The following is a 13,767-nucleotide window of genomic DNA, read 5'->3' as shown; positions in this document are numbered from 1 at the left end:
GGATTAACTCTACATAAAGTATGGATTCTTTAGGAAAAAGCACTTTTGTATAAAACCCTTCACACTCGACGTTTAATTCCTTTGTTGCAGGAGCTGTGACTTCTGTTGGTTTTTCATACTTCCTCTGAACACTGTGATCAGTTACCGTGTAAGAAATTCCACCCCCTTAATTAATCCTAATCAGCAGACTTGGTAACAGGCGCATTCTTGAAATGATGGCTTGTGGCTTAACGTTACAGCTAATAAACAGGGGGCTCTCGCGGTGCAGAGTTCGGATGTGGCAGACGAGTGGTGCTTGTGGTGCTGGGCACCTGCCCCCGGGGGGCTCCGGGCCCACCCCCAGGTGAGCGCAGCGCGGGGCCAAGGGAGGTTGCCGGTCTGATGGCTGCTCGCTGGGGCAGGCTCTGCGCTCCGCGGGGTTTGTTTTCCTCTGGTAGAGACCGGCACGTCGGCCTTCTCCTGCCCTTTGGGTTTGTGCAGCTGCCTCTGCAACGCCCGGCTCCTCGTGCTCGTGGTGGCTTCTCAGGGAGTTCTCTTTGAATTGGGGCTCTTGGCCGTGGGTCTCTGGTTCCCGGAAAATCCTTCTGTGGGGGTCATCTCTCTCGGTGAACACAAACTGAAATGAAAAGTGCTGGAAAAAGCATTCCGTTCTAGTAGCACGTACCTCATTTCAGGGGTAACAGGAGCATTTGTGGCCACTCCGCACATGGCAGATTCTCCGTTTGCAGTCTGTTTTCAGTGGTTTCACTGTGATGCAAATACACATTTAATAGTCCTGGGGTTATAGCTGAGTGGAGGAGGTATAAATGTGGTTTTAACTTTTTAAAAAGGTGATTAATGCTTCAGCTTATAAGCATTTTAATAACCAGTGCTTTAAAAAATAAACATCTCTAGAGCTATGATTCCATAGGGATCTTACAAGTGATGTGTGTGGGGTTTTTTTGATGTTGTATTTACAAGAAAAGAAGCAAAAAGTGAACATACTTTATTAGCTTCAAGTTTAGACAATTGTCCTAACACTTGCCAGTCAGGTAAGTTCACCCATTTTATCACCATGCTATTATTTCTTTTCAATTATATTAGAAACTGCTGTTTCTTCAGCTACTTGGATCAGAGCTTAATAACTTAATATAACTGCTCTTAGAAATCAATTGCAAATATAATAAATATAGCTTCCTAAGCATTTGTTATCTCAGCCAACTTTATATTCTTCCATAATCTACTGTTAAATGGACTTGGAACTTTTTGTTGCCTGTGAAAGCCCAATTAAAAGTTCTTTTGCAGTTTGGTTCAGTTATTGCAATGGTAAAAGACCTTGATCTTCATCGTTTTTATTATGAGGATTTTTTGAACAATATTTTCCCCCTCTCTCAGAAAGAGCACGTGCAGGCATCTTTAGCTTGGGAAATTCAGCAACAGGGGTTTAAGACATTTTTATGTTTGCCCCCCCGTACCTATGAGGATAAATATTTGTCATATGCCGTGTAAGTGCATGTGCTCTTCCTGCCGGGAGTGCCGTTCCTGACCTCCTGTGCCACAGGTCCGTTCCCGTGGGATTCATGCTGTGAGCAGTCCCCGAGCTCATGTCGTTCCTGGCCCCCCTGTGACAGCTGGAGCGTCTGAACCGAGCTGTCGATGCGAGATCTCCCTGCCTGTCGATCTGGCCTGTGGGTGGTTGAGGCTCAACAGATCCTTCATCTGTCAGTCTTATGTATCCCTTCGAACAAAAAGAGCAGTGCTGCAGGCTTCCAGATGTGTTAAAACGCTAAATACCGGTCAAGTCTCTAGCATGGGGTTCGTCCTCAGGCAACCCTCACTCCGGCCGTTGGTTTTGCTCCTGCTCGCTAGCCGTGCTTCAGGCACACCTGGCACCTGCTGATCCTCCTCCTTTGCTCTTGCCCTTCTTTGAGAGTCCCTGAGAGGGGCGCTGACGCAAACTGCAGTTCGGGCATCACGGTCGTTAGCCAGAAGCTGTACTCGTTAGCAAAAAACTGGCACGTTCCCCGCTGGCCCTGGCACTCGATGAATGGGGCTGATCTGAAGTCCTCCAGGCAGCTTCCAGGGGACATAAGGGACTGTCCCCCACCCTGGTCACCAGATCCCGTATGCTGGAAAGAACAGGGGAAGAACTCAGTAACTCTGCATGGAAAGTAGGTAAATTTTGCTGATCTACCCATTTCTGACTTAAAACTGTACTGGGTTTGGTGATCTTAGGTTGGAGTAAGCTTCCTTTGCTGCAGAAAAATCTTAATTTGCTCTGTGAGGAGTTAATCTCAGAAGCCTAGAGTCAGCTTGCTTTTCTGATATTTATCAAACTGAAGAAGAGGGTAATCTGGGTTTATTTTAAGCAACACTGTTACCTAAACCGCTGCAAATGCAACTAGAGGATGGCATTAAAAAGACCTGGACCTCTGATTCCATGAAGTGTGTCTTTTTACATGAGAATCCCATTGTTTATTAAAGAAAAGCAGGCAAAAATCTTTGTAATCTTAAGAAACGTGTTGCTTAAGACTGTGACTCAAGTCTATGTAGCCAGAGCCGGGTGCTGCCGTTTGGAATTAACCTGTCTTGTCTCTTTTTGTGAATTGTCCCTTTTGACTAGACATTGGTCGGTTTGTATTTCACAGCTAAAAATCTTTGAACCTTTGGGACACAAAAGCTGAATGAAAGAACCTTTTAGTGAGATATAGATATAGATAGATATAGATATAGATATAGATAGACATAGATATAGATATATAGATACACACACACGACTGTGTGCCTGGGCTCACCATCAAAAACGAGTATCCGATCCAGAGACTCCTCCAGTTGGCCGGGCAGGGAGGAATGGACTGGTCCTGGCTGTGGACGGCGATGGCCTGCGCGGGGGCCTCGCAGACGGCACACCTGCTGATGTAGGGCTGGATCTCCTCCTCGGAGAGCGGCGCCATCGGCAGTGGAGCCGCGCTCGACAGCCAGTAGGACTTGTCATTCCGACTGGCATAGTAACAGACTTGGTTGATGTTGCAGTAAGCGAAGGGCATGGTGTTAAACACGGGAAGACAAGATCCTGCCAGACCTGAAAATAACCACAGAGGATGGCGATGGCTCCTCTGCTTTCGAGGTAAGTTGAAAATAGTATCCTGGCCTGCGCTGCCACGAAGCTGCGTGTATTAGCAGGAGCTGGGTAATTCACAGAATTTAGACCTCCCACACTCATCATCAGAACGGCTCCTTACATTGGGAGCAGGAACTTTTCTTACCAATAAGCGTCTCCCTTTGACCAATAATACTTACTTCTGTCACAACCTGATATTTAAATGTGATGCAGTTTGTCACCATGGGAAACAGTTATGATAAATTTCTTAGCTGTGCCAATGCTGAAGAATAAATTAGGCAAGAGGTGGCAGCTGGTTTAAAGGGAGATTAGCTATTTACAAACTCATTAGGAGCAGTGTGAAACCAAATGCCGATGCTGATAAATAGAAAATTGTTGTGAAGTATGACAAGCCGTTGCTAGCAGAGCGTTAAGCTGAAATCTCAGCAGCTGTTCTGTTGCCTTCCAGAAAGTTTTTGCAGACTCTCGAAGTGAAATAGAAGGACTGAGGGATTTTGCAGAGCCAGTCCTCCAGAACTCTCCTCAGGCAGACCTGCGGGGAAGCTCAGACGTGACTAGTGCAAATGCAGAGGTGAAGTGCTTCCACAACTGAATTTAGACCTATTCAGTCAGCAATGACAGCTGCTGCCTGTATGTACTGCCCTGAACTTTGCGTGCAGTGAGTTAACTTCTGCAATGCCCCCAGCCCTAACACCTTCCTGAAACACCTGGGACATTTCCATGCAGAAGGCAGTTTTGTTTATTGCTGACAATATCTCATTCCAGGACCAGTAAAGGAGCTGGATTTTCCTTACTCCGCAAATGCCTGGGAAACAAACACCCTGGGCACAGGAAGCAAGGACTTTATTTTCTTTTAAATCTTACTTTCACCGCTGTTACAAGGCATTCTGTTACCAACTGGCTCTGCTGGGGAATGCCAAACACACAATAGCGAAAACGTTTCAAAACAACACTGCTGTACTAAAAATAGTTCTTTGTACTGCTTTTTCAAAACGTCTTTTTTTGTACAGCTTATTATTTCCTTAGTCTTTCCTCCTAGAAGACTTCTCTGCCTCTTCTATAACGAGTCAACAAGAATTTAGGAAGTTTCTTCTGTGCAATTGCCGCCTGTCGGTTTGTCAGGCTGCAGGTCAGGACACTTGTTTGGACAATTTCAGTCAGAATTGCAGAAGAAATGACCCAAGCCACCAAAGGGAACTGTCTTTGGGTGAAAATTGGCTCTTTGTTTTCCAAAAAATACCAGCTTCTGACTTTTAAAAGCACATGATTCTGCTGTACCCATGATGCATAATTTTATTTGCAAAGCTTATTTGTACCACCCAGCTGTAACCACCAAAGTTAAGCAGCAATTTTTTCCAAGCTGCCTCTCCAGTAAAAAGGGACAGATCCTCCAGGGAGTGATTTCAGAGTGGCCAAATGAGATTCCTGATCTGGGAAAAATCTCTCCAGTGAGTTCAAAGACAGCCCACAATGACTAGCTGGGATGAGTGAAATAAACCACTCCTCTCTCCAACTTCTATTCAGTATTAGTTTCTAGAGCTAGAAATACTTTTTTCATTCAGCTGCATAGCAGCAGAAAGCCTTTTCAAATGGGTCATGTAACAGGGCAGCACAGCCAAATTAATAAGTGTAAATTGGTTCTGAGTGTAGAAAATAAGTAATTGATGATCTTATAGCATGTTCCATTTGACTTGTCTGTCATTGCATAGGTCACGCCGTATTAGTCCCTAAACAGAGAGCCGTGATGTACCACGATACATACCCAGGTCTTGATTATGAGCTTTCTCCTGCCCTTCCAGGTAGAGGAGACTGTAGCCAGTCCATAATTTGGGCATCCCCTGTGGACAGAGTGGTTCTCTGTCCGACTGACTGTGGAGGATGAGCAAGAATCCGCTTGCAGATCTAATGTGGGGACCCGGTGGTCCGGGGATACCTGTCTGGCCAGGTGGACCTTTTTATGTAGGAGAAAAGGTAAGAGACATTTACTTGTATGAACACGTAGCTACTGCAAACCTTTATCTTCTACTGTATTTAACTGTTAAGTACGGGGCTCCTGATTGTAAGTCCCAGACTTACTCGCTAGCATGGCTTGGGAGGACTGACCTTGAATCCCTGCAGTAGCAGTTGATGCCCTTTCCTCACATATGTATTAAACTATGAATTTATTAAACAGCAGTCACAGTTAAAATACATTTTAATTACTCACAGACAGCTGCACGACTCCGAAATGCGTACCAGTTGAAATACAGTGTTTTGGCACGCATGGTTAATTGCCTTTCCGCTTAATAATGGATGCTAAGATACATTTTCTTCTGATAGGTCTTTCTATGCCTTATGAAATCATTCGCAAATGTCACTATCAGTGCTTGAACCAAGGAGGAGGAGGCAGTGTATCCGTGTGTGAACTTGGGGCGCAGACAGAAAACTCCATCTGCACATTGTCTCCCATGTCCCTTGCCCCGAAGCCGTGTTCTGCTCTCACCTTGTGGCCCAGCGTATCCTTGCTCTCCTCTGCTGCCCTGGTCACCCGGTGGCCCAGGAGCCCCAGGTGAGCCATCCTGGCCAGGCAGGCCACATGAGCCTTCTTCACCTTTTCTTCCTAGAAAAACACAAAGCATGTACTTTCCTTTCACGTGGCTGCGTTTGAAGGTTACATGTTGTCTGAACAGAGGCACACGAGGGGCTGGCTGGCAGGGCTGACCCCACCCAAAAACGGCACCTTTGGTGTCTGAGTGGCTAAAATAGGCGTCCGAGTGTTCAGAGCTTGAGCTCACCTGGGGGTCCAGGGTGGCCAATCGGCCCTGGTGCTCCCACGGAGCCATCATGGCCCCTCGGCCCCGCTTCCCCAGGTGGCCCTGGGATTGTACGGCACGAGTCATCTATTTTTCCTGGTTCACCAGGGTCACCTGGAATGTGTAATAGGGAAGTGAATTAGACAGAAGGTTGGTTAGTAGCTCCCATGAAAAAAATCAACATAACTGCTAGCTGGCTTTGCTATTCAAGCATAAAAGTATTTTAAAACCTTGAATTATTGAGTCTCAGTGCTTTTAATTTTAGTCTTTTAGCACAGCATTTAACAGATGGCAAGCATGTGTTAGCAAGTGTATGCTAGCTGATCTGTTTTGAGTATCTGGTGTACAGTTTCTGTTTTCTGTGCCCCGAAATGATTTGTGTCAAAGCCTAAAGTCCACCCCACTTCAGCACAAACACCTCAGCACATGTGAAGATTTGCAGTGCTTCCCCCGTTCTGCGGCTGCAAGGCCACCAGTAAGCAGGCCAAAGAAGCTAGCCCACGGCAGCCATTTAAAATAATTACAATAAGAAAAAGTAAAGACTGACCATGTTTTGCGTTGTTGAAGGTTACTGGGAGCTACTGCCTGTTTGTGTTTCGGAACAAAATCAGAACAAAATCAATGCAGTCAGATTAAGAGAGTTCAGTAGTCAGATTAAGAGAGTGTTTGCAGGGTTCCAGTGTTAGGATTCAAGCTTTTGCAAAGTTTTTTGTTAGAAAGTATCTCACGTGACAACAAAAAACCCAGACGATAATTTGAAGTAAGTGTGTTTCACAAGTCCAATGTGACATCGTTGCACCAGACTTCCCCAGGCAGAGTTACTGTGATACTGGTCTGTGCTTGGAAGTGCTAGCTGTTGAGGTGGAAAATCTACTAGAACCATGTTGTTATAGCAGCATCTACTACTCCTAGCAGCCAAGCCATGAATACTTGCTAGTAAGAGTGGAATGTATCTATAGAGAAGAACAGTAGTTGTGAACTTACCTATGAAACCTGAAGGATTTGAGACATGGAAAGCAGATTGCAGCCATTGTGGGGCAGGTGGAAAGAAGTTCCAGGCATGTAAATTAAAGCATGGAATGAGAACTGAAATATCTTACATGTGGTGACATTAGAAAAAAACCATATAGTTCAGAAATTATTGCACAACTCAAATGAGAAATCCATTAAGTTGTGGAGTTTTTTTCTGAGATTGTTTAAATTGTTTATATACAAGTAAAAGTTAGTAAGATTACATATGAATAGAAAGACAGTTACAGTTGATTGAGCAACAGGTTCATAAGTACCTGTGGGCCCTCTGGGGCCGGGTTTTCCTTGTAAACCCTGGTCTCCTGGTTCTCCTGTAGCACCAGGTGGCCCCTGTGGGCCGTGGATTCCCATAGGACCTGCAAAGAAAGCAGTTGTGCAGTTACATGTGGTTGCCTTCCAAGAAGGTGAAGGTGTATATAAGATGAAGCCTGGCTGCTTGAGTAACAAAAACAGCTCGGGGCAGCTCAACTCTCTGGTCTCCCAGGAAGAAATGCACATTTTCCTCTTCTCTCCTTGGACTTGAACCGAATTAAAAATCTTAACTTTTCTTTCTGTAGCAATTGCTAGAGATTGGTTATAAACACCCCAATCATACCCTTTGGGCCTGCTCTTCCTGGGTTCCCTGGAAGACCTCTGGCTCCTTGCTGCCCTCGTTGCCCAGGGTTCCCTGGTGCCCCTCGAATACCAGTATCGCCCGGATCTCCTCGCACAAAGATAGTCTCTCCGGGAGGACCAGGATTCCCAGGCTCACCTATGGGAAAAGAACTTTATTCTTAACCTACGCCCGAAGCATAAACATCTAAAAAGAGCTGTGGGATTTCCCCAATCTCCCATATATGTTGTTCCACGGAGAGCAACCCAGTGACTCCCAGCAGCCTCAGGGGCTTGTTACATCATCAAATGTGGTATTTTTGGTGTTAATACCTCTGACGCCATCAAAACCAGGCGGTCCTTGATCACCCGGAGGACCAGGAGAAGCACTGTCAGGAGACCTTCCCCTAGGTCCAATGGGTCCAGAAGGTCCTCTTCTACCTAGGGGATCACATTTTACATTAAAAAAAAAAAGAAAATAAAGGAAGGAAAAAGAAATCTGAAGGGTTTTTTAGGTTACAGAGCCTGTATGAGCTTCACTTCAACTCTGCAGGGCCCCACTAAAGAGAAGACCCTTCCTTACCTGGGAATCCTGGGAACCCCCGTTCTCCAGGGGGGCCTGGGATGGAAACGCCGGGCCAGCCAGGTTCACCTCTGCCTCCCTTTGGCCCAGGTTCTCCCGGGTGTCCTGGGGGCCCTGTTTCACTTTGACCTTTATAGGAAAACAATTGCGCACGTAAAGCTTACAGTGAGTACAAATACAGATGTGCAGAACAGAAATGCCGGCTGCAGATGTTCCTCCCTGTGCTATTTCTCTGGTTCTCTCTTGGAAGCTGGATAGATTTTTGTTGAATCTGGCCCTGATTCATCTCTTTCTTTGAAAGTAATCTTTTTGCTTTAATGCTCTTCTTCAGGGGTTATTTTATGTGGTGTCGTTATTGTCTGTAACTTGAAATTTAAACTGATTGCATGGTCCCAAATTTAATTTTCTATCAGCGTGGATCTGTAATGTCTAGATAGATGGTGAGTGCAGCTTTTTAATGCTGCTTCAAAAGCACCTTTTGAAACTTGTAAATATATCAGCATGACTGAAATCCAGGTTCCTCTTACATCTGTGGCACAACTCCCATGGACTGTAATGGGGCTGGGATTTCCTTTTAATTTATTAGTTTTATCTTTTACATACAAAAAACCCTGGAGACTTGGCTTTCCTTTGAGTTGTCTGTGCTGAACACTTTTGTTTTATAAACAGCCTTGAAAGGTTCCAATAAAACTAAGAGTGATGGAAGTCTTAAAGTTTTCCCCATGGAAGACTGCAGGTGTGTTTTGGACATGCTTTAGATTATGTTTGAAAGTTTAGCCTGAGCCTTAACAATATCTTCTGGGCAGGGCAAATGTCAAGATAACGTGCTTCGTTCCTTGCACATTCAGTCGTTTAAGAGAGGTGTTCTGTTCCACACAGCTATTTCCTTTTTTGTTTTACCTGGAGCTCCTGCAGAACCTTTTTGACCTTTTAGTCCATCCAAGCCATCCAGTCCAGGCAGTCCAGGGAGACCTGAGAAGGTATTACAGCTGTGACAGGGTACCACAAAAATCCTTTAAAGTCACAATTAAAAATTATGCTGTTTTTTAATTCTGACAACACATTCTGAATCAGGACAGGGCATTTGCTGAATCTGATTCTTACTGGCAGCTGAAGATGAGGTCACGTTGCACCTGAGCACAGCCTTTTTTGGAAGGAAAGTGTGAAAAATCTGCAAATAGCCCTCATCATAGAGTTTCACAGCAAAGCAATCAGAAAACATGCCTTTTCCTTCTTGAGGTGTTCCTATGCTGCAGCAGGAAGCTCTGCAGTGAAACTAGTAACTGGTTAGACTAGTTCTACGTGTGATTAACTAGTCCAAAGTTGGCTGCGTTACCACTACATGACCAGGTGACTGGGATGCAGACGCTGCCTAAAATAACTACACAGATGTAACTTCTTCACAGCTTCTCTTCAAGGTAAGTGCAGTTTAATCTAGCTGCACAGGAAAGCAGCTCTGTTTTCACCTGGCTTCTTTTCCCCAGTCCTGCAGGTTTCACACAGCGAGCTATTGCTTTTTCTGCATCACACCGTTACAAAAATTCTTTACACTGAGCAGCACTTTGTAGTTTCCTAACCTGTATGGACGAAGTAATCCAACCTGCAATATCTTCTGTGCTGTTTCAGTCCTGCTTTCTGTAGCCTGCTTGCGCTTTGGGGACGTTCCCATTTTCAAATTCATGTAAGAGCTGCATGCTAGTCAGGGGAATTTAATAGTAGTATTCAAAAATTATTACTAACTCCTAACTATTTTTGGCACCAAGTTCACCATTCAAGACGTTTTTGATCTTCAGCTTATTCAGTCAGGACTGATGGCTTGGTTTACTGGCTTTCCAGGGAATTTCTGACACATTCGCCAACAATCCATCATAATATCAGCACTTGTAACTCTAGATTTTTGGATTGCTGTAGTCCTGTATTTCTAGGTACAGCCGAATTGGCTGACCTGTGTATGAACCACTGTTCTGTGTTTTACAGCCCAGTTCAGCTTCTATTCACACAAGTGATTCTGCTGATGTTCTTAATATTACTTGCTTCATCAAGGATTACTCACACAAGGAAGGCTTGCCAGACTAAGCCCTTAACTAGTAAAACTATCTCTCTGACAAAATGTGATTATGCTTTGGGAGATGCTGTTTAACTAATTTTTTTATCTAAAAGTTCTTCAGGCACAAGACAATGTAAATGAGAAGTGATTAGACTAATGAGGCTGTGTACTTAGCTACAAACAGCCAATTAACCATTTCATTTCTAATGACAGCAACAATATTTATTGAAAATAGCATTAAGATTTCTATTCTCTGAATGAATTGGAAGATAAATTCCATTCAGTTTGCATTAGGAAGAAAAAAGTCCATCTGCTACTAGGAAGTTTTCAGGAGAAGAATGTTGGTTTGGGGTTTTTTTTGACCCTTCTCTATTTATACATCCCGGTCACTGCAGAGCTCTGCCTTTGTTACAGCAAATGTTCTTTGCAAAAATGTGTTCTCTTGCAGATGACGCACCAGCAAGGAAACTGTCGTGACAGTTTACATAAGTGCCACTAATTTACTGCAAGCAATTGCCGTTTAAATTCATAAGAAACCTTCTCAATTTTTCCTTAGCCCGAATTTGAAAAAGTGAGTCTGTTGTCCTCTCTACCCATTCATCATAGCCCTTGCTTTATGAAGTATTAATGTAACTTATAATTTCAGTGTATCATTCTGTGTACTTCTGCTATCAGTCACATCAGCTGAGCCAGAACCTTTCTTCCTTACTCATTTCGAGTTAGCATTTATGTTACTTTTCAAAGGTGATGGGAACTGGCTTAATTCTTCCAGTAGTTTAGGAGAACACAGAGTCAGCCCCAAGCTCACAGTGAGGCCTTTTCCATGTTCACTGCTCAAGGGGTATTTACGGCTGGTGCTGTGACACTGCCAGCACAACTGCACTGCCGCTGCCACCCACCCTTTACCTTTTCTGCCTGGGGATCCAGCTAATCCTTGCAATCCTGGAGGTCCCAAAATTCCATGTTTCCCTTTTTCTCCAGGTTCTCCTGGCATTCCCTGAGGACCTGCATCTCCTGAGAACGGGAGAAAAAAAATAATCTGTGTATATGCAAATCTATTAAACTGTTGGTTTATGGTTTTTCATGCTGCGCAGCACACAGTGTTGATCAGAGGTACCTGAAAGTGTACGGGAACATATGAAAAATTGACAGATCTCCCTCTCTGAGCAAACTATTGCTGACTGGACAGGCACTGAAAGAGCTTTTAGTATGTGCCTTTATATGATCCCTGACTTCTGTAGCCTCCTCCACAGAGGTGCCTCGGTGGCATTTTCCTGGTCTCTATCTCTTTTGAGCTGTTACCTGGCACTGTTATTTAAACTTTGGCATTACCTGGGAATCCAGGTGTTCCTGGGTATCCAGGGTCACCCTTGGATCCTGGTCCTCCAGGTTGCCCTTGGATACCTGGTGATCCTTTTTCTCCTGGGAATCCACAGAGTCCTTAAAGAAAAAATAATAATCTAGCATTTATTTGTTTAAAGTTGCTCATTCTTAATTTCATTATGTTTAAAAGTACAAAAGCTCAGTAAGGGGGTTCTTGAGTAAAAAAGGATTTTATTCAAACACTTCAGAACCTTGCATCCATTTATTAGCAGTGATTTACACCGATCTCTCTGGTGATACCTGAAAGTACAGGAAGGGCTGGCAAGACACGGCCCAGCCTGGTTTTATTCCGGTTAAGTATTGGTATGTTTGTCACTCAATATGCAAAGGAAGCAGAGCTCCCTCTCTGCTAACACAAGATAGAGAAAATAAGCCTTCAAGTCCAATATTTTCAGTCAGACAGAGGTACCTGGGAATCCTGGCTCTCCGGGAGGCCCTTTCCGACCGTGGGCACCAAGCAGAGGAGTTGGGTCACCTCTCTTGCCTGTGGAGGTACAATGACTTTCATTTCACACGAGTATCCTTTTCATCCCCAGAACCAAAGCTGGTCAATTTTGTAACCTCAAATAATTTACTCAGAGATACCAAGAGCTTTAAAGGTACTGAGAGTACACAGAATGAAAAGTGCTTTGGTACATGCAAGTTACCTGCCAGCTCAGCTTGTCCTGAAGTTCTAACTCAGCTTGTGAGTAATTTCCTAACTTTATGAAATTTGACACAAATTTATCTTCTAAATTAGTAAGATCTACTTTAAAAGGAACAAACCCTTAAGGAATATACTGAAATGCAAAATTTGCCTTTGAGTAAGTCAGACTTGTTTCTTAATGAAATTCACGTTTGAACTGTTCTCACTTCTGACCTGTTTTCCTTTTCTAGTGAGCACTTGCTACCTGTCCAAGCATATACATCCTAACGACACTTCTCTTTTCAAAAGAACATCTATACAAACTCATTACCTTTAGATCCTTTCAGGCCAGTCAGTCCTGTATTTCCAGGGATTCCTGGTAGGCCAACATCACCCTGATTTTTTAAAAAACAAAATACAAACATCTGACATATACCTAGCAGGAACGGATATTAGAGCATGTGGTTATCCTGCGCTGGTAAATGGAGCAGCAATCAATACAAACTGCAAAACTGTACCTTAAACTCAACAGAAGAGCACTCTGGCTTTGTTACAAGTCTATCACTGACCGCTACCGCTTCCAAGAAACTGGAGATTAGACTTGCTAATCATTTTGAATTTGTGCTTTTATAACTTATGCTAACTTTTGCCTTGAACAGTTTAAATTCCCTACAGATTGCTTGAGTAATTTGATTTAAAAGGTACCATAAAAATGTACCAAATATTGTTATATGTTACCCAAATTTTACTATAAACTTTAACTGGAAAGATGTTGTGAGGTAACAGTAAAAGGGTAAAGATTTCGCTATATTTCCTTTTGAATAATGACCTATAATCAGCAAAACATAGATTATCTCTTCAAAGAAATACAATAAAAGACAAGCCAGGCAGAGATACGTCCCTTTACCAAAGAAAACAGCTGTGCTTTATGCTTCATGGAATCTCACTGCCTGTCTGCCCAGCACTCAAGATGGCAAAGAGATCTCCTGTGTGTTCCCACGTGAGATGCACGTGTGGTTTGTACGTTTGCTCGCCCGGGCCCTGCTTGGCGCAGGCTGTCACTATGGGCACTGAAGACTTGGTTTGTCTTGTCTGTCAGCTTGGCCGCTCCACACAGCACGAAATGAAGCAGCAGCTCTATTTTGATTTGATACCTGTGCTGCTGTTGTGTTACAATCCCTGCAGTAAGTGATTCGTCAACCTGTTCTGAGGAATAATGTTTAAGTCTTGACTATGCATCCCTTTTCTGCTCCCCTATTCAGCGCAGAGCAGCCTGGGCTTCCACCAAGTGGCAACAGAACAGAATCGCAGCCAGGGGATAGAGAAGGGGCCCTCCGACTCGCCACAGCTCCTGCTCAAACCTAATGAAAGGGCTGAAGCAGGAATTTACCTTTTCTCTTACACCCACAGCCTCTTCGCAGGAGGAAATTTAAAGGGCAAGTACGAGAGCCCTGCCCTTCGCTGTGTTTCTGGGAGGCAGGGGATAACCACAGGGACGTTTCACAGCCGCTCTGTTTACCTGGTCGCCTGGCTGTCCTGGGAAACCCGTGGTTCCTCTGACGCCCTTTGGTCCTGGGAACCCCCGTGACCCTGGGAAGCCCATGGGTCCCGTGTCAC

The 13,767-nt window shown here is 44.3% G+C and overlaps 1 protein-coding gene across 1 annotated transcript in view; it reads right to left on the bottom strand.

Annotated features, from left to right (window-relative positions):
* Positions 1-1,844: 1,844 nt before the first annotated feature.
* COL4A4 (collagen, type IV, alpha 4) overlaps positions 1,845-13,767 on the bottom strand; it is a 45,508-nt gene continuing 33,585 nt past the window's right edge. Inside the window, exons 28-39 of the mRNA XM_009875749.1 lie at positions 11,475-11,582; positions 11,049-11,156; positions 8,996-9,067; positions 8,096-8,224; positions 7,846-7,953; positions 7,517-7,672; positions 7,179-7,277; positions 5,875-6,006; positions 5,583-5,699; positions 4,863-5,051; positions 2,775-3,061; positions 1,845-2,108 (exon numbers count right to left, since the gene is read on the bottom strand). Of these exons, the coding sequence (XP_009874051.1) occupies positions 1,845-2,108; positions 2,775-3,061; positions 4,863-5,051; positions 5,583-5,699; positions 5,875-6,006; positions 7,179-7,277; positions 7,517-7,672; positions 7,846-7,953; positions 8,096-8,224; positions 8,996-9,067; positions 11,049-11,156; positions 11,475-11,582 (1,769 nt within the window). The remainder of the gene's footprint in view (positions 2,109-2,774; positions 3,062-4,862; positions 5,052-5,582; positions 5,700-5,874; positions 6,007-7,178; positions 7,278-7,516; positions 7,673-7,845; positions 7,954-8,095; positions 8,225-8,995; positions 9,068-11,048; positions 11,157-11,474; positions 11,583-13,767) is intronic.

This window comes from Apaloderma vittatum, unplaced genomic scaffold (assembly GCF_000703405.1).
Source record: "Apaloderma vittatum isolate BGI_N311 unplaced genomic scaffold, ASM70340v1 scaffold38448, whole genome shotgun sequence".
NCBI classification, from domain to species: Eukaryota; Metazoa; Chordata; class Aves; order Trogoniformes; family Trogonidae; genus Apaloderma; species Apaloderma vittatum.
This window is presented reverse-complemented; position numbering and strand designations above follow the sequence as displayed.